This window comes from Blennius ocellaris (genome assembly GCF_963422515.1).
Source record: "Blennius ocellaris genome assembly, chromosome: 1".
Taxonomy (NCBI): Eukaryota; Metazoa; Chordata; class Actinopteri; order Blenniiformes; family Blenniidae; genus Blennius; species Blennius ocellaris.
The window spans coordinates 21,954,543-21,978,046 of record NC_137650.1 but is presented as its reverse complement, the minus strand read 5'-3'; the positions used below and the strand labels follow the sequence as shown (position 1 = coordinate 21,978,046).

Sequence of the window (23,504 nt, the reverse complement as noted above, 5' to 3'; positions counted from 1 at the left end):
GTGTTTTATCCTACCTGTCCACTGTTTCACATCCACTGTGCAGGACCATCGGTCACCCTGCAACTGCCCTTCCTCTTCTGGCTGCCAAAGCCTCATTCCACATGTTTTGGGTCTGGGTTTTTTTTTTAATCTATGTTCAGCTATCTATTATTTAGTTTCTTTTCCCCTTTGGGTGCATGCTGTCCTTGACGCATTCTCCCTCTATGTGCTCTTTCTCGGTCTGAAGGCTGCGTGAATCAGGTCTGCTTGGTGGCACCAGACCAGACACAAATTCCTCATTTAGACACTCCCAGTGTTGTTTCTTTCTGGGTTGTCCTCATGAACTTCCACTCTGTTGCTCAATATTGTCCACCAACATATGATGCCCAGGCTGTATATCCTGGAGTGAAGACTGATTTCTTCCTCTTTTGTGTTGAAAAAAAAAAAATATTCAAGGATTTTTTTTCTCTTCTTTGTCCTCTCTAAAGTGAAACACAAAGAGTCATGCAGTAGTTACCATTATTGCCTCACGATGACAACATGCCCAATATGAGTCCGGGTCTTTCTGTGTGTAGTTTGTATGCTCTCCTAGTGCATGCTTGGGTTTTCTCTGCTTTCCTCCTGCGGTCCAAAAATAATGCAAATTATTCAGCCCAAACTGAATGTAGGTGTGAATGTGAATGGGTGTAATGCCTCCCGTCCACCCCTGTGAATGATGTCCAGGTGTCTCCTGCCTTTTGTTGTTATCAGTTTTGTGATTCTGGATTGAATAACACAGTACAGATGATAAATACATAAAGAAAACCCTCTGAGTCATATGGAAATATTAGCCTTGAAATGTGTCCACTTGACTTGTTTCCTCTTCAATGTATATAGGTGTGACTCTCATGTGTTTATCCATAAAAGGTTTCTGTGTATTTATCCTTGTGGTATTTATATGTGTGTGTCGTCGATCAATTGTCTTGTTTTTGTAATGTTTACTGGCTGCTTCCTTTGTCAGGTCTGGCATGCAAAATAAATTGTTACCTCATTGAGAGTTCCTGGTAAAATGAACATAAAACTGAACTGTAGAATAGCTGAAAGAGACACACGTGTCGCTCTAATAAATTTGAATGTAAGTAATTTACCTGCAGGACTAAATTCCTTACTTTTGTTTGACATTGTTCCCTTTGCAGTGTGACAGATGAACGACGTTCATAAATATAAAAAGCAGACGTCAGTATCTGACTGTGGAGATGCACACTCATCCTGTCTGTGTTATATTTTTGATCCGTTGAACAGTAATTCAGGGTTTAGTGGATTGTTTAGCTCTCAAGTTGGCCATAAATTGAAAGCAAAATTACAGCAACATAACCACAATCGCACAGGCAGGAGGAAGTCCCCACTCACCCTGCACCTCAGTGCTTTTGCTTCTGTGCTGACGGGGAAGTGAAAGCCTTCCACAGCCACAGAGAAGTACATCTCTTGGTCATCAACATTTGTTTCAGTTGCATGAACGTGCTGTAGGGAATACTGCAGACGGCATATCACTGGCCAGAGGAGAGCGGGGTCCATCTATCCAGACATGGGTTTCGGGGAAGACCTGAGGTGTCCACAGGCACACACGGCGGTGGTGCGGCTGCTGGACTCGGAGCTTCATCTGATGGAGGTCATGAGAAAGTGGATGGTACAGCGAGCAAAGAGTGAGCGGGAGTTTTCTATGCAGCTGCACCAGATGAGCGGGCTGGTGGAGAAGCTGGACCGACCTCAGCCCAATGCAGGGCTGGACCACATCAGTCAGCTCAACAAGGTGAGACCCTCACCGGACCCTCATCATCAAATAAACAGCAAATCATCATTTCAGTCAATGAAAGTCTGCTAATTCAATTCATTTGGTTTTATTTTGTTTTAAACAAGTTCAGCTTAAAAATGTTGGCATAATCGATTAAATCAAATTATTTTCAAATGTTTATATTTTTATGAATGCTAATTTGCTAGCTATATATATATATATATAAAATGTTGTGCTTATCATTACCTACCATTGTGTGTATTTACACACAATGTACAAAAATACAAAGATGAAAATCTAAAGTGAGATTTTCTTTAAGAAAAAAAAAAAGGAATTGGCAATGACTATGAATGTTGCATACTTGATTTAAGCTCCTTGCAGGAATAAATTACCACTTTCACCACAGTTTGACTCTTAACGCTACTGTCTGAGTTTCACATTTAAATGCCTCATAGAGAGCTGAAGTCCTTCTAAAAGAAAAACGGCACAATAAAATAAGTTATTCGTTGTGATGACTGTACGAGTCGTGCCACTGTGGTCCATATGTTATGCAGCCGTTCTCCAGCCTCCTGCATCTTAAACTTAATAAAATGCACAGATGCATGGAGCACTGCTACATTCACCCCATTAAAGTGTCAACTGGCTCACACTAAAAATACTCTGAAAACATCTTATTGTTGACTATGACATTTTCTTTTTTTTTTTTCCTCCTGCTTCTCGATTGACTCTCATGAATAAAATGTCTCCAGGTTGTTGATTGTTTTTCCACTATTTGTTTTCTGTCACACTTTTGTTTTCATGGATGTGTTAAAGCCTGCAAGGAGCGGATCAAAGTCAAAAATGCATTTTTCGAACAGGACTGGTGTTGAGTAGAAGTTGCGATGATGAAAATGCTGCCAGCTTTCCTCTCCAACCTCAGAGGTCATGTGTGTGTGGGTGGAGTTTATTTATCTCCGCAAAGTTAAGTGAACACAAGCTCACGATGAGCCGAGCAACTCGCAACTCCATCTGTGACACTTTGAGAATTAAAGTGACTTCTCGTCACTTTTATATTTGCAGTGTTTTGCTGTGTGGGATAGCACACTCCTCTAGAGATGATACTTGTCAGGTCTGTGTCTGACCAGCGCATCTTCATAGTAACAAGATATACAAACAGTAAAATGAGTGATTCTGTCCTGCTGCCCGTGGGGGAAACTTCAAGTCGTTCAGACTTGAACGCAATGGCAAAGTGGTTGTCATGGAAAAGTTATTGCAGATTACGACTAAATAAAGTTTAAACAGAGGTGGTGAAGATGCTTTGTTAACTGTGAGTAATGAGGGTTTGTTCAAGTGAGAGGCTTTGTGGACACATGAGAGCTGAACTGATGAACAAATGATTGGTTTTTTTGACCCCTCACAGCTCAGGGAGGAGCAAATATATATATATACACATAGAATAAACTGCCAGTTCGTAGCCCTTGGTCAATTTTCCTTCTAAGTCTGTGTAAACGTGTATTTTTTTCTTTTCTTTTTTCTAATCTCCAAAATATACTGTTGGAATTCCAAAATAAGCTGACTAAGTTTATGTCCAAAGACAGGGACGGAGTTTCCAGATCTTGACAGAAGTGTGTGGTTTCTCTGGTATTTCCACTTATTAATTTCACATGTCCTGTTTCTTTCACTTTCTCTTGTGACTGCCAGTCGTGGGCCGTGCTGGTCTCGCAGACGGAGTCTCTCAGTCAGGTGATGAAGAAGTGTTCCGAAGATCTGCTGGACGGCCCCATCAACAAACTGACGCTGCTCATCAGAGACAAGCAGCAGCTCCGCAAAACCTACACAGACCAGTGGAACCTGCTGAGACAGGAACTCAACAAGGTGTGAGACACAACCAAATGCACAAATGTTGAGTACGTGTGTCTTTCAGTCACACTTCCACTCTCACAACAGCACCAGCGTTACTTGTGAGGCCCACTCGTTCACAGAGCATGCTCTTGACCCTGAATAAAACCATTTGAACTAAACGTGTAGAATCATCTAAATAGAACTCTCATCTTAGGTCTTAAAAGACTTGTTTTCTCTGAAATTACTGTGGTTCAGTATTTTTTTAAATAATGTATAGTATATAATAGAATAGAAGTGCTTTATTAATCCCAGAGGTAGATTAGTTATTCCACACAAAAAGAACGCTCAGAATAAATACAATAGGATTCAAATGGTCCAGTGTGTGGTCCATTTCCACCCTCAGATATTTGTTGTCCTCCACAATGTCCACACTGGACCCCTGGACGGAGACGGGGTACGCAGACACCCTGTTCCTCCTCAGGTTCACCATCAGCTCCTTGGTCTTCACCACATTGAGCTGCAGATGGTTCTCTTCACGCCAAGTGACATAGTTGTCCACCGTTTTCCTTGTACTCGGTCTCATCACCCCTGCTGATGCGTCCCAGTGCAGGAGCTGAAGTCTGTGGTATGGAGGGTGAAGAGAAAGGGGGAGGGGACGGTGTCCTGAGGGGCTCCGGTGTTGCTGACCACACTTCCTGACACACAGTCCTGCAGGTGCCCAAACTGCAGCCTGCCAGTCAGGCAGTGACCAGTCCAGGACTTGAGAGTGGCATCCACCCACATTGAGGTGTCTGACCCAGCAGAGCCCGATGGTGGGTGGTGGACTCTCACAGTGCTGGTAGATGGGGTTGAGAAGGAAGACGATTGCATCCACTGTCCTGAGTTGTGGCTCGAACTCGAGGAGGTCCAGGTTGAGGCCTGAAGAGGGGCCGGAGCTGCTCCAGGACCAGTCTCTCCAGGAACTTCATGATGTGGGATGTCAAGCACCATCGTTCTGTGGTACTTAGACCCATGTATATGCAGTATCTTCGGCAGAAGAACAAGGCAGGATGTCTTCCACAGTGTGGAGACCCTTTAGAGACCCTCTGGAGAACCTCTGGAGGCTCATGTTGAAGATGTGTCCATTTACACGACACCGGTATTTGGCTCCTGTGCATCCTTGGAGATTTTGTACTGGCTCCCAAGGTGTAAAGATTATTTCACGGTCCCGATTCCCTCCTGCAGGTTGGGACCCTCAGTTTAAAATCTATTACAGAACAGATTGAGTTCATCACCCCTATCCACAGATCCATCAACCATCTGTTGGTGGACTGTGTTTAGCCTGTGATGGTTCTTATTCTTTGTCTTTATTGTTCCGCTGGAGCTTCCCCTCAAGCTTCCTCCTGTGTTCCTCCTTAGACTCTCTGATCTTTATCTTCAGCTCCTCCCGTACTTTTCTCACCTCCTTGTCAACTGCCTTGAAGGCACCAGACACACACACACACACACACACACACACACACACACACACACACACACACACACACACACACACACACACACACACACACACACACACACACGCTTAATTTATGAGTGCTTGTGTTTCGTCCCCCAAAGAAGCAGCAGTCAGGTCTCCAGAGGGAGATGGTGCAGGCAGATATCCTCACGACATAAGTTATAAATTACACACATTCAAGCCCACACACTCAAATACTGCATTTATTTTTGTTATGTTTTTTTTTTTTTGCTAACTTGTAATAATGGCCTTTGTTGAGTCATGCCTCTGGCACTGCGGTTTTTATTTGTATTTTTTAATGTTGGTTATCGTCCTTGTGGCTTACAATTCTTTCTTCAGAGCATAAGTAGACATGCACAGACAGAGCAAATAGAAAGAAAGAAAAATATCAGGCCAACAGCAAAACATATTTTCAGTCCTTTGTCAAGGTAAACTAATATTTAATTGGTGCAAAGATGAAGGTTTGTGTGAACGTTATAAAGTGTACTTTGACTCACTTTAAAAAGTAGGAGTGCAGAACTGTTCAAGACCTCCCATCAGCACACGGCCTTCAACCTCGGACTCGAACTTTCTTTGAAAAATTAACTCTGCAAACTGAATTTTTAACTTGAAAATTAAAAGCGGTTTTCATCAACATTCGCGTCAGCAGGCCAGGATGTCACTCTGGGTTTAGTATTCCCACACTGAGGTGAAAGGTCTTCTAAAGGGACCACTGGTGGCTCTGGGGGTCTGGATGGGCCCCTGGCCCGTGGGGTTCTGAGGCTTCTGGCCTGGGCTCGTGTCGATGGCTTTGGCTGGAGCTTTCATGAGCACATCACGATTGCTGCTTTTGTTTTCCTGTTTTTTGTTGTTGTTTTTCTTCTCTGTTCTGAACTTTAATCTCTTTCATTCCACCCTTGTCTGGTGGCTTTGGCAATGAATCAATAATAAATCAATATAAAGTACACAACAGGAAGATTATGTCAGATCCTTCCTTTGCAGAGAGCAAATGTGTTTTGGCACCAACTCTATCTCAGTGAAGGTCTTGGCAGAACAAAAAAAAAAAGAAGCTATTTTCATTTATCTTGAGTGTTTTAATGTTTAGATTGAGAGCTCGTGTGTCTCTAGCAGGCACAGAAGCATGATGGATGATGAAGTGGAGTATTCCTGAGTATGACATGAGTCACAACTCAGAAAGAAGCTCTATTTTTTTCAGGTATGTCATGTTGGGTTAAAGATGGGTACCATGATGGCAGTGTTATAACAACAGTCACATGAAATGAGACTCAATAGACTGGAAAGAGTGTGAGAAAAAGCATTTTGTTGCTATTTCAAACCATGGCAGCGTTGGAGTGTTTTTATTACCCAATTACATGAGACAAAAGATGTGTTCGATTTCAGTGATCCATACTGGTTTGCATTGTAAATATCTGCCAGGCAGTTTGTTCATTTTCATTTTCTCACTTTGCTGTGCAGAGGAAGTCCAGACAACTCTAATTTTTTTTTGTCTGAGTATCACTGAGTGGTTACGAGATGTCTGGTTTTTCTGTGATCACTGAAACAACAACAGCATCAGAGATGCGATCGGTGACTTTTGAAGTGCAGTACACTGTCACCTGCAACACAAAAAAAGCCACATCAGTTCCTCATGTCTTTTCTCATGTTTCATGTGAAACATTAACTGGGCTGCTGTCCACTTCCTGTGTTTGTGAGAACACACACACACACACACACACACACACACACACACACACACACACACACACACACACACACACACACAAACACACACAAACACACACACACACACACACACACGCACACACACACACCCGGTCCACAAACAAGTCCTCTTCACACATATCAGTGTGGCTGTAACATATGCATTTTGCATGTGTTGTGAAAAACAATTCATCATAAAGATGTTTGCATTTTTGAGTTAAAGAAAATGATTATAAATCTGAAGGCCACGCAACATCAATGTAAATGTTGGTGTTAATGTAGATGGTAGTTGACAGCTTAAATAGCACAGATGGACAGACTACTAATAGAATAGAATAGAATAAATCTATATTGTCCTCTGGGGTGGAGATTTGTCTTTGGCTCATCCAACAAAACTTGTACACAGATAGATTTAATGAAGAATAAAAATCAAACATCAAGAACAGTTCATGTATTGGCTGTGGTCCAGGATTTCACGGATATAATGTTACTTGCCAGACGAACTCTAAAGTTCCTCTCAGAGTTTAAAAGGTCAAACTGACATGAAAAAAGATGGGAGTGAGCTTACAGCAGGCTCCTCACCTTTAACCTTGTCCAATTTGTAAAACAATTAGATCACAGGCTCCTGGGACGTCTCTATTAATGTTATTGTCTGCAATCTAAGTGACCTGCACACCAGGCAGATATAAAAAAAAGTTGAAAGTCAATGTTCGAGTAAAAGTGGATGTGTTTGGACTGTTGGAGAAAACCAGAGTACCCAAAGGAAAAACACACTGGCCACGTTCAATTCCATACAAATAATGTGACACCACATTTGAAGTTCCTGTGCTTGAATCAAATAAGCCAACGAAGTCCATGTCTTGCCCATCCTTGATCAAATTTAAAATGTGTTTTCCTGACCATGAATTCATGAGTAAAATGAGAGAACGTGTCTTTGTGGGAGGTCAGCGCTCACAGTGAGCACATCTGACATGCTGGCCGCTTGGCCCGCTCTAATGCTCATCCATCTGATGTTTCTCAAAAATGTGCGAACCTGTAGGACTGATTAAAAACTCTGCTGCCTCAGTGCTGACTAAGAAGAAAGAAGAGAGCACATTATTTGTATCTTGATGACTGGCTGTCACTTCTTGTATTGATTTTAAAATGTCTTTAATCGCCGGTAAAAACTCCTAAAGGTGCCTGCCTGACATGCTGCTGATCCATGAGCCCGGGCAGACCTTACGTTCTCTCCCTCCGGTCTTTGGGTCATTTCAGAATAGCGAGCGCATGGGCTTGAGGTTTTAGGCTGAAGGAACATAAACAAGTCTGAGGATCTGACAACAACTGGATATGTTGACAACAGTTACAGTTCTGAGGTTATTTGTTTCCTCTCTTGGTTGCACATAGAATAATTAAATACTCACTGAAATGGTTAAAAGACTTTTCCACCCAATGACGATTTTCAAAGTGTGTTTTATATGTTTGTGATTTTATTTAAAGGTAGTAGTTTAAATGTATTAACACTCATTATATGGTAAGATATTCTGAATATTGATTTTCATTTATATTGAATTCAACAAAATCCCCCATATTTGTATCAGTCAGGTGCACTGAATGAAAGAAACAAAACTAAAATCCAAGACAGTTTTATTTTTGGGACTAAAGAATTTCAAGAAGTGTGAATTGTTGTGCTTTTTTCTCTATTTCCTCAAAACCATACCTCAAAGTTTATCACCATCTTTTAATTGTTTGTTGTGTCGATGACATCGCTTTTCAGTTATTTGTTCAACAACGAGTTAATGACTTGTGTTGACAGTTCCTACGTGCCGTCTCTTATTCAGGTGACGCACTCGGAGCTGGAGAGGCTGAAGAGCAGCTACCGGCAGGTGGTGAGAGATGCAGCTCAGGCAAAGAGGAAGAACCAGGAAACCAGTAAAGGTGCGGGTTCCTGGTCGCTCTTACTTCTCTTAACAGTGGTTTCACACCCCTGGCACAGTGTCATTTTGTTTTCCTTCTCCTTTTTGTATCATGATTAAAACATTTTTTGGCTTAAATATAATGTATTTGTCTCTGTTTGCAGACAAAGAGCGAGAGAAGGCTAAAGAGCGTTACGTAAAGGCCACATTCAAACTCCACGAGCTCCATAACGAGTACGTCCTGTCTGTGCGAGCGGCTCAAGTTTACCACGAGCAGCACTACAGTCACATCCAGCCCACCCTGCTCGGCGCGCTGCAGACTCTGCAGCAGGAGATGGTGCTCATACTGTAAGATCCCTGTTGCCTGTTCACAACACATCACGACTGTTTACTCATTTCTCTCGAGTCGTCTTGCCTCCTCATTAATGCCATTTTTGAGCGTTTCGTCACAGACTACAATAAACAAACATCACTATCGTCAGTTGATTTGATGATTTGATGCTGACCTAAAACCAATGAATTACAGATAGTGTTTCGGATTTTTTGTTTTATTCTCACAGCTTTATGGTGATAATGTTTGACTGTGCTGAGCTGCTGAGGAGAGCGGCTGTTTTGACAGCTTTTATTCATTTGTGCTTTTTGAAAACTTCTGAGAGCTGCATAACTTTAAGATATGACATAAAATTCCAACTGTAGAAGTAAAGAAATGCAAGAATCAAAGCTATGAAGCTGATAATTTGAGTTTGGAAGCCGTCTACATTAAATATTTGACAATCGCTTGTCACATCTGAAATGTTACTGACTTTTTATTTTGAAAATAGAATGATAAAAACAAGAACTAGTGACACACATTGGAGAAAGAGTTAAAGTATTTATGAACTGTTAGGTTTGGCTGAAAGTCTCAAAACAGACAGAAGTAGTAACGTGTGGAGCTTAGTAAGAGAGTGCTTGTGCTGCATATGTGACTTTGTGTTAGACTCTGAGAATCGATGGATGGATGGATGGAATTTCAACAACCTTTAACAAGAATATTATTAGATTTGAACCACATTGTAGCCTGGCATTCAACAACAACAACAACAACAAAAATCTTGTCCAGTCAGAGAGGGCAAAAGTTGGGGGTGTGAAGAGGAACAACCTGGTTCAAACTCTTTCTCCCGCATTTTAAAATCTTTTGTATTACAATAAAACTGGTCCAAGAGTTGTGCATCATGTGCCTCTCTGCTGTCCTTCCTGAGCCTGCAGAAAAGAGATCCTGCAGGAGTACTTTGACATCTCCACTCTCCTCCACCACGAAGTGCAGCAGATCCACAGGGAGATGTCTTCTGCTCTAACAGCCATCGATCCTTACACGGAATACGAGAGTTTCATCCATCAGAACAGGTGGGCAGAGGAAAACACCCCCCCCCCCCCCCCCCCCCCCAGCAGCATCAAAGTCATGAAAGACAACCGAGCAGAGCACTGATCCTGTGGACTGTGGGTTTTGTGCTTGCAGGTCTGTTGGGGAGATTCCTGTGTGTGCAGATTTTGACTGTAGCCTCCTGGAGGACGCCGAACAGCTCAATCCCCGAGAGATCGAACTGAACGATCTCACACTGGAGACCATTCAGCACAAGTGAATGCAAAAACACAATGCAATCTGATTGCGACTGCTGATCTTCATTTTTTTTTCATGTTTCTATCACTTCATCCTCCCCCATCTTTACATTTTGTTACCCCATTTTGCATTACTTACTTCCTCTCGATTATTTTAATAACTTTATATAGCCGTCGAGAAACAGAGTCTACAAAGTGCAGCAAAAGAAGCAGAAAACTAAAAAAAGAGAAAGACTAACTTTTTTAAAGCCCATTTAAGGTGAAGTGAAAACAAGGACACACGACTCAGTAAATCAAGAGAAGAGAAACTGGAATATTGCCATGAAATTGGGCTAAGAAATGAATACACTTGAGAGATAAAAAATATAAAATCAAATAACCAATGAGTATAGAAGTAAGGATAATGATTTAAAAAAAAAAAGAAACAAAAGTAGATAGATCAGTAAAAATAAACAAAAGTAAAATTGCAGAACAATTAAAAAAAAACAAAGAAGAAAAATTTAAATTCTCTGTGTTTTTCCAGGTTGACTGCAGTTGAGGAGCAGCTGCTGAGTCTGGCTCGTACTATGGGATCTCAGCAGACGTCTGCAGATCAGCTGGAGCTGGAGCTGGAGGAGGAGCAGGAAGGCGTCAGGAAGGGCCAGAGGTGAGAGGACCGCTGGCGCCGCACACGCTGTGATGTTGAATTCAAAGGTTACAGAGACGTATTGATATGAAAACGCAGGGCTTCTGGGAGGTGCCAAGACGAATGACCAGAGTTTGCCTCTGCAGCCGGCCTGTCTTTCCCGTCGGGGACTTCAGCTGTTGGCTGTTCGAAGGTGTAATAACTATGGTGGTCTCAGGGGCCGCAGGTATATTCAGAGTTATGACGCTCACTCCCTCATTTGTTTGGTTGATGAGGCTGTCCGTAGGTGTTTCAGTAGGTACGTTTTGCGTTCCTATGGGAGTCATTGAGGAAGTAATGAGCTCCTGAAGGACAAACAGTAACAAAGTGTTCTTCTGCCAGAAGTTTATTGTTGTTAATAGAGGCTGCTGGGGAGCACATATAGCGCTGGTGGGGTCCACGTGGGGATCAGAGGTTATATTATCCCTTTGTTTGTGTTTTACCAAACATTTGGTAAATTACCAGGGAAAATGTGATGAGGTTGACCTAATGCTGCCTCTTGTAGCCGGGATGCATGTATCTAATATAGAAAATGTAAATAATTACAGCCTCCCGGCCCAGCAGACAGTGACCTTTTCACCCTTCTGCAAAAAGTTTAATTTGTTGTGTTCGAATTCAAGGCCATCAATAACAAAACTCCCGTGGTGCAAGCGTCTTGTTAACTATTCTGCCTACAAGCTGTTCAAAAAAGTTTTTAGCTCTCTGACTGTGGTACTGTTGCACAAATCGTTCATGTCTCTCAGATATCTTTCTGGCATCATTAAAAACTGCTGTTGTCAGAGCCCTCCAGAAAGAAAGAAAAAAGACATCCCTCATGCTGAGAAGTGAAACAAACGCAGGCTTGTCAGAGCAATAATTTTTGCAGACCATCAGCATCTTTTGTTTTTGTGTTATTTCATATCACATCACATCATCTAATAATATCTCATCATCATATCATATTGTATTAAATTGTATGTTATCTTGTACACATATAATATTGTGTCTTATCATATTGTATTATTAAATATTTTAACATATGGTTAAGTAATTTAGCCTATTGTATTGTGATATATTTGATTTGATCATATCCTACCTTGTCTTGTCATATCATATTTTACCATGTGGTATATTCCTCTTCATCATATTCTATAATAACATATCATAACATTTACTCTTCTCCATTTAACATTTATTCAACACTTTTAATTTAAACATTGAATATTTCAAATTACATTTTTGAAACCACGCAGGCACCTCTAACATAGTGAAAACGTGAAGTTGGAGAAAAGTTCTAAAAGCTCATTTATACTTTTTGTTGGGTTAAACCACTTTGATGTGCTCCTTTCTGCTCCAAACGCCTCGATAACTCCATCACACATTTGACGCGCGTTTGAAAGGCTGCTGTCAAATTACTGACACATTTCTTTGGTGCTTGGATCTCTGCACTGGTTTCAGACAAATATAGATTTTTGAGGTGCTGCTCATTGTCTGCAAGTTTCTCAGTGGTCTGCACCTGAAATATATAAGGCTTATAACGCTTTCTGAGTTCAATCCCGGTGGGTCCGTCACGTCTGCAGGGAATTGGTCAATTCATGAGTCCAAACCAGACATGAAGAAAAGACATCATGCGGCACACGGCTGGAATTAGCTCCTTTTATAAACTGCAGATATGTACCAAAAGAAACAATTATTAAAAAAAGAACTGAGCCACACACTGATCCTTCTTCCACTGCTGTTAATTGAACATCTTTTCCCTTTTGTACCATTTTGAAAAAGTCTTACTGAAAATTGTCCCCCTTTTGAATTCAATTTTAACATTTTTCTTCTATGTCTTGTTCGGTCTGATCATTGAGTCATGAAGCACTTTTAGTGTTCACATTGAGAGCATGGCAGAGGACTTTGGTTGATCCTGCTTCCACAGCCCCTCAAATCTGAAGGTTTTTTGTCAATATATAAAAACTTTGGCAGGGAGTTTGCATGATGATTAGCACTTCATAGCAAGAAGGTTGTGGGTTTAAATCTGGGTTTGGGCCTTTCTGCGGGGAGTTTGCATGTTCTTTTCCTGCGTATGTAGGTTTTCCAAACGAACATGAATGAAAAGTTAATCGTGGAACTTCAATTACCTTTAAGGGGGAATGTGGGAAAATGTGTCTGTCTTACCTGTGAGGGACGGGCGTCTTGTCCACCAGCTATTATCCAACCTTCACCCTCAGTCATTTAGTATCAGAATCCAAAGTGGTATAAAAGTGCACATTTCTCTGTGGCAATTCAAATGTCTTGTGGTCTGCAGGAGACCATTAGGGAAACATGAAATATTTTAGTCTCCAGCAGTTAAAGAAGAAACGACAACTGCTGCAATTATAATGGAGTCGACACAAATGTGGAGTCGTTTTTAAATTGTTGGAAGTGGCTTTTGTCAGTTTGCAATGGCGTGTCTAAGTGAATAGTTTGCTGACAAAAATGTCAGGAGGGAAAAAATTTTTTCACAACAGTCCAAAATGCAAGTATATTCACGCTCCATCAGCTCAAACCTTATGATACATAATGAGACCGATTATGAAACACAACTGAAGCCTTCACAAAGGATCAGATCAGTTTCTCAGCCTTGCTGATTTGAAAAAAGGTCATTCATGTTTCCATAACTTCCTGATTAGATAATGCAGTTCCGTTTACTTTGAGATCAGCTATCATGACATGCACAGACTGCAGCTCATCCAAAACGCTGTCAATGGAGAAGAATTGACCACATCCCACCTGTCGCTTCTGCTCTCCACATTTGAGTCTCACAACGACGAGGCTCCTCCGAACACGGATCCTGTTGGCTGCGTCAATAGGACTCGTCACTCGGAGCGACAAAGTGTTAGTTGTTTCATGGCCACTTTATTGTTAAATTCAACACCAGAAACCACACGGAGTGACAAAGTCAGTTTCCTCTTTAACTTGAGTCTTTCACTGTTTGGTGTTTTGTTATTTTGTTGATATTCATATCTGTGTGTTTATATGATTTTAAAAAAAAATTTAGTTTCCGCCCAGTGAGTCCACCATGCCACAGACTCTCATACCAAATGTTCTGTGTAATTGCATGGTTGTAATTTATGGCTAAATGAATTATTTTGTAATTATGTGATATTATTGTGATATTATTGTCATGGCTGCCGAGATCCATGTGCAACATTTGGAATCGTGTTTATGGTCTTTATATATTGCAGTGCTGTCAAATTTATGGTTTTGCGCTACATCTTGTTTAATAACTCCAATGTGTTGCCATTACACTTCCAGCAAATGCAGTAATGTGTGTTTCGGTTATATATTTTTCTCTAAGTAAAAGGCATCATCCCTCCCCTGACCCTCAGATTCCTCCGGCTGCCCTGAAGCTCTCTGCTGCCAGTCTAGACCCACGCCACTGGCTTTTTCAAAGTGTTGTCAGTTAATTTCCTTTCAGCTGCCTGTTTGTTTCTTTTCTGACGAAACTGCTCATGTGGAAATAACTCAATGAAATGATTGGACTGTCTGTATGCAGTGGATGTCACGTGCACTCTTCTAACAGGTCATTCCAGATTTGCTGGTATGTTTTGATAAGGAACCATTGCAATTAATGAACTCTAGGCTTGTAGCTCTGTTTCGCCAGACTTGGGAGTGGGATCCCCGGGTCATTCAAGGTTTATAGGTTTAACATGGACACTGACAGGACAGGGACAGACTGATCTGGTGGCAGAAAAAGCCCGTTTATTGATTGCATTAATCAATGAGAAGCAACCTCAGACTAGCACAAACAGCCATTTTATCGATGCCTGTGTGCTTTTGTACTGAGCAGTGTTATTTTATTGACTTGTACAAGCCTTTGAATTACACTGAAACAGGGGAAATAACTGCTCTTTGTTCTGTCCAGGGTTTACCAGTTCAGCAAGAGACATGCGATGGAGGAGTGCCGGCAGCAGGTCGCTCTGTCACGAGGCATCAGAGCCAAGCTGGAGGCTCAGAGGCTTCTTCTTAAGGAGAAACTGGACGAGCTGGGCTCCAAAGATCCTCCCTCTGTTCTGGATGGAGACACTGTTTCACTTTCATCCTCTTCAAGCAATGTGTGTTCTTCATAACGCAGCTCTCTGTCTTTGATCTTATGTAATTATTGGTTCTGTCAGCCAGCCAGGGATGAATATAGCTCCATAAACAAGGAGTGGTAAAAGGAATAAAAATGTCTCATTGGGACGTTTACAATTGAGAGTAGTGCGCATATAATGAAGAGTGTTCCGTTCATAATGAGTTTAAAATCCCAGGCCTGGGCTTTCTTTCTCTATTTTCTCTAAACAAGACTGATTTGCTAAATCACTTTAGACATAAATATACATTGAGGGGCCACAATAAGTTTATACTTTAGAATTCAAGTGAAAGTCTGAAATGTACATTTTGTATCCTAAACACCTTCTTGTGGGAAAACTTTTAGTTTTACAGCATACAGTATAGTACATAAAGTTAACTTTTAGTTGACCTCAGATCAACACAAATTATTTTGTGGGATTTTCCCTTTATTGAATTCTCAATACACCATGATAAACTTGATTTTCCTCTCCTGTTCTCACTGATTGGCACACTGATTCAAAGCTCTATAACAATCTGAGCTGCACCAGAGAAGACTTGGGTTTTATTTGTTGTTTTTTTTATAGCCTGAAACTGAACCAAATCTTTTCCTCTGTCAATTTACCCAGCTTTTCTTCTGTGAAATCACCATTCATATTACATAAGCCCAGAGGCAACTGGCCCTGTCAAAAAATAACCTGTGAAAGAACATAATCTGAGGCTTACATTTGTTTGAATATAACATGAAAGTATTGAGTTATTTTGAGAGACTGTAAAATGGTGAACTTTGTCCTCAGGGCAGGAATGATACTCTTTTATCATCCAAATCTTAATAATGACATTGGTTCATATACTGTTTTGTTCCTATTCATATCACCATTTACTATAAATAGGAACAAGGTCAGTCAGCAAGAAAATGTTTTCTTACCTTAACGCATCTTCGGGGAACATTTGGTTAAACACGACACACGTCAACGACACTGAGGTTTGATTGACAATAACATGTGATATTTTTTCAGGATCAGAGCGGGATCCAATCCAAACTCCGCATGAATGGGATTATAAACAATCTGGGCAGCTTGTTCAAGACCAAAACTACTGAGGTGCGTTGTACACTAACTTATAACAACCGATGGAGAAACAAATTTCCCCCTTTCAAATGAGAGGCTCTTGTCACAGTTGAAGGACATTTCTTTTTGCCACCTTTGCACCTTCTTGCTCTTGACTCCTGTTGCAATACCTGTTTGGGTGCCCTCAAACCTCAAGCCACACAACAAACAATAAATCATGTTGTGGAAAAAGTGGCACAGAGGCTCATATCCTCTGCACGGTTCAGCTCGGTCAGGCTTGTGATCGTACTTGTGGGTTTTGTGCTCCTCACGGTGTCTCGGGACTGATTGAGGTCGCTTCTGTCGGTCAAGCTGCCGCTTCCAACATTTCTACCGACCTCAAACCAAGTTTGTCTCCCAAGCAGCTATGTTACATTTCATTATTTAATCATTGTTGACAGTGGCGCTGAGGGATCCGTGACCCACACAGACTCTCCGCAGGAAAAGGCCTTGTTCAGTCTCTCCACCAGAATCAAAGAAATGATCACCTGACACAATTTAGTTTTTAAAGTCTATCAGAGTCTGAGCTTAAGGATGAAAATGTTGCTTTTTTTTTTTTTTTGTGCGAGCTACCTCTCCCTGTCTAACTCCCCGCCTCGTGGTCCCCTCGAGGCATAAAGGGTGGTGTGGTTAGTCTTTAAAGTTTTTCAGATTCATCTTTGAAGTATCTCTATATAATCTCTGCAAAATCACCCAGAAAGCCAACTGTTATTACCAACTCTTATTATTGTATTATTCATGTCAGCGAAAAAGATGAAAAAAAAAGATCCTGCTTTTCTCTACAGCTTCTTCCAGTCCATGAACAGGTACAAGAGGTGAATCGCCCTCTGGGGCAGCAGGGTTGGTACCACGGCGCTATACCTCGGCTGGAGGTCCAGCAGCTGCTGAAGAACAACGGAGACTTCTTGGTGAGGAAGAGTCAAGAGAAGCAGGGTTATGTTCTGTCAGTGCAATGGGATGGATCCAGCAAGCATTTCCTCATACAGAATGTGGATGTAAGTAGATCTGCCTCATGGAAATGAATTCACTGACAAAAGCACGATTTATGTGAATGCATTTCACATTCTTACATCATTCACTTTGAATGTCTATGGGTTTTCGTTTTTTTTTTTGTGAATATGCATGCAAATTGTGATCAACACCCCTGATCTTTCATTCTTTTTTGCCAAAGATGTATTTGTCTAAATAGAAGGAAGCCCTGAGTGGAATGAACACATACACAGCTATTTTCTGTTGTCATGTATTACTTATGCAATGCAAAACCTGTTTTTTCACATTCAGATTTTTCAAAAACTTTTAAAAGTATTTCCCCCAGGGACTAATAAAGTTATACTGATTCTGATTTGCAATGTTTTCGTATTATATTATTTGAATCTTCTTCTTTTTTTTTTTTTAAATCAGTGAATCAAGATTTTCCTCTGTTTGCACACCAGTTGACCTTAACAGTAAAAAAAAATTTCTGCACAGGATCTGTACCGTCTGGACGGGGAAGGCTTCCACACTGTCCCGCAGCTGATTCACCATCTATTGGCCACACAAAAACATATCACCAGAAGGTCTGACATTGTGCTGCAGAAACCTGTGCTGAAGGTAACTGTCACACACAGACACCCAAATGTTCTGGAATGGACCGCTCACCCTATAGTCTTCAGCTCTGTAGATCAGGGAGGAGAATATCTTTGGTCTTTGTTGAGGACGCATACATTTCATGCTCTGTCTCAGATAGTCAGATAGAAGTAAGCTCTTCAACTACAAGTATTTATGCGAACTACCGCAGCCAATTTCATAGATTGGAATTAATATGTCTTCAGTCTCCATTAATATGCATCATGCATTTTTTTTTTTTTTATAACCTTGAATTAAAATCAGTATGATATCTGGACAAAATGTGCCTACAGTAACAATCATCCTACCATTACATGTGAATCCAATAATCTATTGGTTTTTGGAAACGGTCTCTCTAACCACTGAGTAAGGGTGCAAATGTCTGCAGGCCGCCATCCGCCCATGAGCCAGATTTAATACACAATTTTAACGTAAATAGTTTGACAGTCAAGAACAAACGGTGAAACATTCTCTCTAATGACTGACTCTGCTTTCCCTCCTTCCCTCCCTCATCCTTGGCATGGTTTTTGCCTCTGTTAGGACAAGTGGGTCCTTGAGCATGATGACATTGTCTTGGGACACCTGATTGGACGGGTGAGTAAACTTTACCATTTGCTAACACGGAGGAGTGAAATTAGCATGTACAGATCAATAAACGACATTCCAAGCAGTGACCACTGTGATGACATCGATTATCTACTTATCATGGCACGTGATTATGGGGTTGATATATGTTTCGGCAGCAAATTAACATTCTTGCCTTAAAGTTGGACAGAAAAAGACTCCGGCTGTTGCTGGCTGTTCCTGGGTCTGCAGTGGTCATTGTCTATCAATAGGGGTCCAAGGAAAGAAAGACTGTCAAGTGCAATACCATCACAAGCAGCCAGGGCTCATTGAATCATGGGGGTCCCGTTGTAGACTCCACCTTGCAATTTAGAGAACTTAAAGGACCAGCTGATAAGATCATGGAGCCCAATAACACAGCAGCCGCTTCTGCTTTGTAGGAGCACATACTCAGCATCAGACAGGTGGTTATAATATTGTGGCTGATCAGTAAATATTTTCAAAGTCCACAAATTATAATTATCTTACTGGCTGAAAGAGAGTGTTCATGAAATCTGAGTTGATTTTCGAGTTATGATACGGGAGGTAGATGATGTTGTCGTTCACAGACAATGAAACTGCTCTCCGGAGGCAGATGAACAGACAGTGTGCAAGATCCCAAGGTAACAGTAGAAGAACTGAACAATGTGAAGTCATCGTGAAGACTGTGGAGTTCAAACATAGACGCTGCAAATGATTATAGTCAAAAAACGTCGTAAATACATCTTTGCTTCAATCAAGGACAATCGTTTGTCGTCTGAGCGTCAACCGCAAACAGTCTGGTGTGGTGCAAAATGTGTGCTGAACGATGTTTTGAAAGAAGAGAGAAGAAAAAAGTTTCTTTTGGTATTACACAGGGTAACTTTGGAGAGGTGTTCAGTGGCCGTTTATGCTCTGATAATACTCCCGTAGCTGTGAAGAGCTGTAAGGAGAACCTGGCCCCGGAGCAGAAGAACAAGTTCCTGATGGAGGCCAGGTTGACACACACACACACACACACACACACACACACACACACACACACACACACACACACAAAAGCAATAGACACAACTTGTTGTGTCTATTGTTTTCTATTCTTTCCATCCAGGATCCTGAAGCAGTACAACCACCCCAACATTGTGAGACTTATTGGAGTGTGCACACAGAAACAACCCATCTACATCATCATGGAGCTGGTTGAAGGTAAATAATGATCCTGTGACGCACCACTGTTAGATCACCCGGCTTGTTTGTCCCTTCAGAACCATTAGTAGCTCTTTCTCCTCCCTCATATCTCTTTGTGTTTCCACTTTCCCAGGCGGAGACTTTCTCACCTTCTTGAGGGCCGAGGGCCACAATCTGACACCCAAAATTTTGGCCAAAATGACTGAAAATGTTGCGTCTGGTATGGAGTATTTGGAGAGCAAGAAGTGTATCCACAGGTTGGTCAATGACTTCTATCATATCAATGAGGAAATTAAACACGGTTAACATTTGAAGTAGAATAAAATTGAAAAAAGTGTTCATGAACCTCCCGCTGTCAAGGATCAGGAAGTCAGCCCAATGTAATAATGTGTTCCAACTCAAACGTGCGATCATATAAACATTGTGTGGATATCCTTGAAGGAAGTAGGATTAACAAACCAACATATCTACAATACGCAGCAGGAATATACATTTGTTCACCGTCCGTTCGATGAAATCAGGGACAGACATTGCACAGGGTGTTATGATCAATGAGCGCGAGTAAAGAGTTTTGGGTTTATTTAGATATTTTCCTGGAATCATTCACTCAGCGTTATGACGTCTCCATCCCAGCCCGCCTGTGATCTTCGGTGGGACACAGAAATATAAATGATGAATGGATTACAGAAGTAATCCAAAAACTACACTGAGAAAAGCTTTCCTTTATCAGTGACTTCAGAGATTTCTAGAAATTGTGGAATGGATCAAAATATAAACATGGGGGAAAAAAACAAAAACAAACATTTTCATTGCGTATAAAATATTTTATTCATCACTCAAAACAATAACTTTTCACAAAGAAGATTTGGAATGAGCCGCATGCAGGCATGTGGATCTGTACGCCTTCTCTTTAATCAACATAAAGCAGAACATCACTCACTTCCTCAAATGTGGAATGAAACTTTCAACATGAAAGCAGTGATCTAAAGTTTCCTTTAATCAAAACAAACTATGATGTTCTCGTATAAAAAGAAAAAAGGCGTCTTTGTAATAAATCCACGAGTGAAAAACTACAATAATGCTGTATTTTCAAACAGCTACCGTTATATATAATAACTTTTGAAAAATGCTTTTAGATTTTCTTATAATACAGGAAGCCTGATTGACAGTTGAAAACACAATAAAAACAATAAAGCTGAAATTGTTTGAACAGAAGATTTATCGATATTAAAAAGTTGAAAAGCTTGTTGGAAAAGACGTGGTCCTGTGTGGATCATTTAGCTGTTTCTATGTTTCTGTCTGAATTGTTGATAAATTTTACAATTCACCTCAGGTGTTAAGTGTTTAATAACTTGTCCTCAACCATTCAGAGTCATATAAACTCTTTTTCTAATAGTGGATTTTATTTTATTTTTTTAAATCATTTGTGAAACAGACATGTCGCAAGAATGAAGGAAAAAGCCCTGATGAAATCCTTCAGAACATTATTCAGAAGCTGATAGAAAAAAAACACCCTCACAAACAGCCTCAAAAGACTGAGGTCGGGCTGCATGGAAGGCATCCAGCTTTCACTGCTGAGAGAAATAAGAAAAAGGGTCAAATAAATAAGCCTCGGTCCAAACTGTTTCTCTTTTCCCTATAATTGCTGTAAATCCAACCAGAAATGGGACGCTCAATTTATTATCATTATTTTTTTATAAGCATATTAGTGGATGTGGAAATAAGGAGGTGAGGATGAAGCGTCGGAGGTGCAAGGAGCTGTGAGGAGGTGGAGGTTGTGACATCCGTCTCATTACAGAAGTTACATTACAGTTTGCCCAGTGGGGACTGATCACAGCAGACTGCTGGGAGCTGCTCAGCCTGTAAGGCTGCATGTCAAACTGCACTCACACGCAACACCACAGACATGACAAGAACGCCTGTTCTGTCACCCCCTTTTTTTTTTTTTACTGCAGCCTGCATCCCTCACTAGTTCTTTCATACCGAGCGTCTTTCTGCATTTATTTTTCATCGGCCTCTTAGATACCCCCCCCCCCCCCCCCCCCCCCCCCCCCCCCCGCCTCCTCTCTCTGTTTTTGCTCCTTTCAGAGACCTTGCAGCCAGAAACTGTCTGGTTGCCGAGCACAACATGGTGAAGATCAGTGACTTTGGGATGTCCCGTCAGCAGGACGACGGCGTGTACTCTACAGAGGGGGGGCCCAGGCAGGTCCCCGTCAAATGGACTGCCCCAGAAGCCTTGAACTACGGTACACCACAAGAGCTGTTCGGCCCTCAATTCACTGAAAAAAACACGTTGCCTCGCTCCAACCGTGCAACTCGAGCCTTGACACTGCTTGGGGCCCGCGTCTGTGCTCATGCTGCCCCCTGCTGGTGTCTCCAGGTCGGTTCACCACAGAGAGCGACGTCTGGAGTTTCGGGGTTTTTCTGTGGGAGACCTTCTCCATGGGAACGACGCCCTACGCGAGCATGACCAACCAACAGACCCGAGAGCAGGTGGAGAGAGGTAAGGCCTGACATCCACTCACCTTGACCAGGCGGCTCAGCACCACCACACCATCTGCCTCGCTGTTTTCAGGACACCGTATGGCCGCACCGCAAGGCTGCCCTGCAGAGATCTTCAGGATTATGAGCAACTGCTGGGAGTACGACCCCCAGAAAAGGCCTTCTTTCAAGAGACTCCGAGCCGAGCTCAGTGCCATATACAACAAAATCTCCTGATGCAGTGATTCATAGTGGGGTTGATTTTTTTTTCTTCTTTCTCTTTGTTTTTTTGTTTTTGTTTTTTCTTTATTTGTTTCATAAAGTAAGTGGGAAGTCAATGAAACATGCTGAATAAATACTAAAAATAAAAAAAAACGCGCAAAAAGCATATATAGCTTGTCAGTTCCGCCTGGTGGCCGGTAGAGGGCGCACTCTGTCCTCGCTGTTAAAGTGAAGTGAAAAGTGACTTTCAGGACTCATTGAACATCGACAGGCGAGCTCGTGGCAGAACTCTCCTCTGTTGTCTTTGCCTATTTAAAGACAGCTTTTCCTGAAAACATTTACAGCGTGTCTTGTTCAAGACTCTGTAATCGGATTTTCAGTAGAGCTCTCCTGAAACACCGGAGAAGGAAAAATACCAAAGGGTACAATTAGGACTTAACTGTAACTCCCTTTGCGCTCCATAAAATACTGTTTTTTCAACTCATAAAAGCAACCTTTCACAATCTCGACCTAGATGTATGCTTAAAAACATACTCATAAATCCACACATAAATACTTTTAACAAAGCTGAATAAAATCAAATTGATTAAATGGTTTTTGTTTGGCTTTTTTTTTTTTTTTTTTTAATACCCTTTATAAATAAAAATAGATTTCCCCCACATTTTAGCCAAATAAAATCCCCAGAAAACATGTATACTGTACGGACATGACCGAACCTGTTTAAAACATATTTGCTTTGACTCTTCATAATCTGATGCAACAGAAATGAAGCACGGCCAAAGTGACATCCATTTTATCCACAGTGTAAGCAGCCAGCTTCCTCTGTGAATTTACCACAGCTGTGTGAGTGTCCGGATAACAGCAAACAGCTTGTGTTTCAACACGAGGGACAGTTCCGGACGAGAAGCTCTGGTTATCTGATGCATCCAAATGAAATACATGATATATTATAGACTCTATTAGAAAGGTTCTTTCTTTTTTTTTTAAATCTCGGCCACAGATGTAATTATATTTGTAATAATGTGAGTCTATGTGACATTAACAAAGAATTATTACCAAAAAACAACAACAACCCATGTCACCCCACGCTCTGCAGAATGCTGTATGAGATTTTTGCATTTCACAGCAGCTCCTAAAGGTTTAACAAGACATTTGGACCTCATCTTTACACGCTGGATAAGTAATGGGACGATTGGCTTATAAATCTACCATTTCAGCTTGAAATGTCAGCGGTGTTATCAGATTTGTTCTACCTGGCTCAAAATGTCAAAAAGTGTGGTGTATAATGATGACTCAGCTATTTTTGAGTTTTGATGATCGTTTGACTTTTCGCAGG

The 23,504-nt window shown here is 41.3% G+C and overlaps 1 protein-coding gene across 1 annotated transcript; it reads left to right on the top strand.

Moving 5' to 3' along the window:
• Nucleotides 1–1,540: 1,540 nt before the first annotated feature.
• fes (FES proto-oncogene, tyrosine kinase) lies at nt 1,541–22,183 on the top strand (the record flags this gene model as incomplete). The annotated part of the gene is made up of 18 exons (XM_080497665.1): nt 1,541–1,768; nt 3,431–3,604; nt 8,591–8,687; nt 8,830–9,013; nt 9,911–10,048; nt 10,161–10,280; nt 10,785–10,907; nt 14,797–14,986; nt 16,001–16,084; nt 16,876–17,085; nt 17,558–17,680; nt 18,236–18,289; nt 19,156–19,274; nt 19,389–19,483; nt 19,599–19,722; nt 21,554–21,711; nt 21,846–21,968; nt 22,041–22,183. Exons 1-18 carry the CDS (start codon nt 1,544–1,546, stop codon nt 22,181–22,183), a joined length of 2,484 nt encoding a protein of 827 aa, XP_080353791.1. The 5' UTR covers nt 1,541–1,543.
• Nucleotides 22,184–23,504: the final 1,321 nt, after the last annotated feature.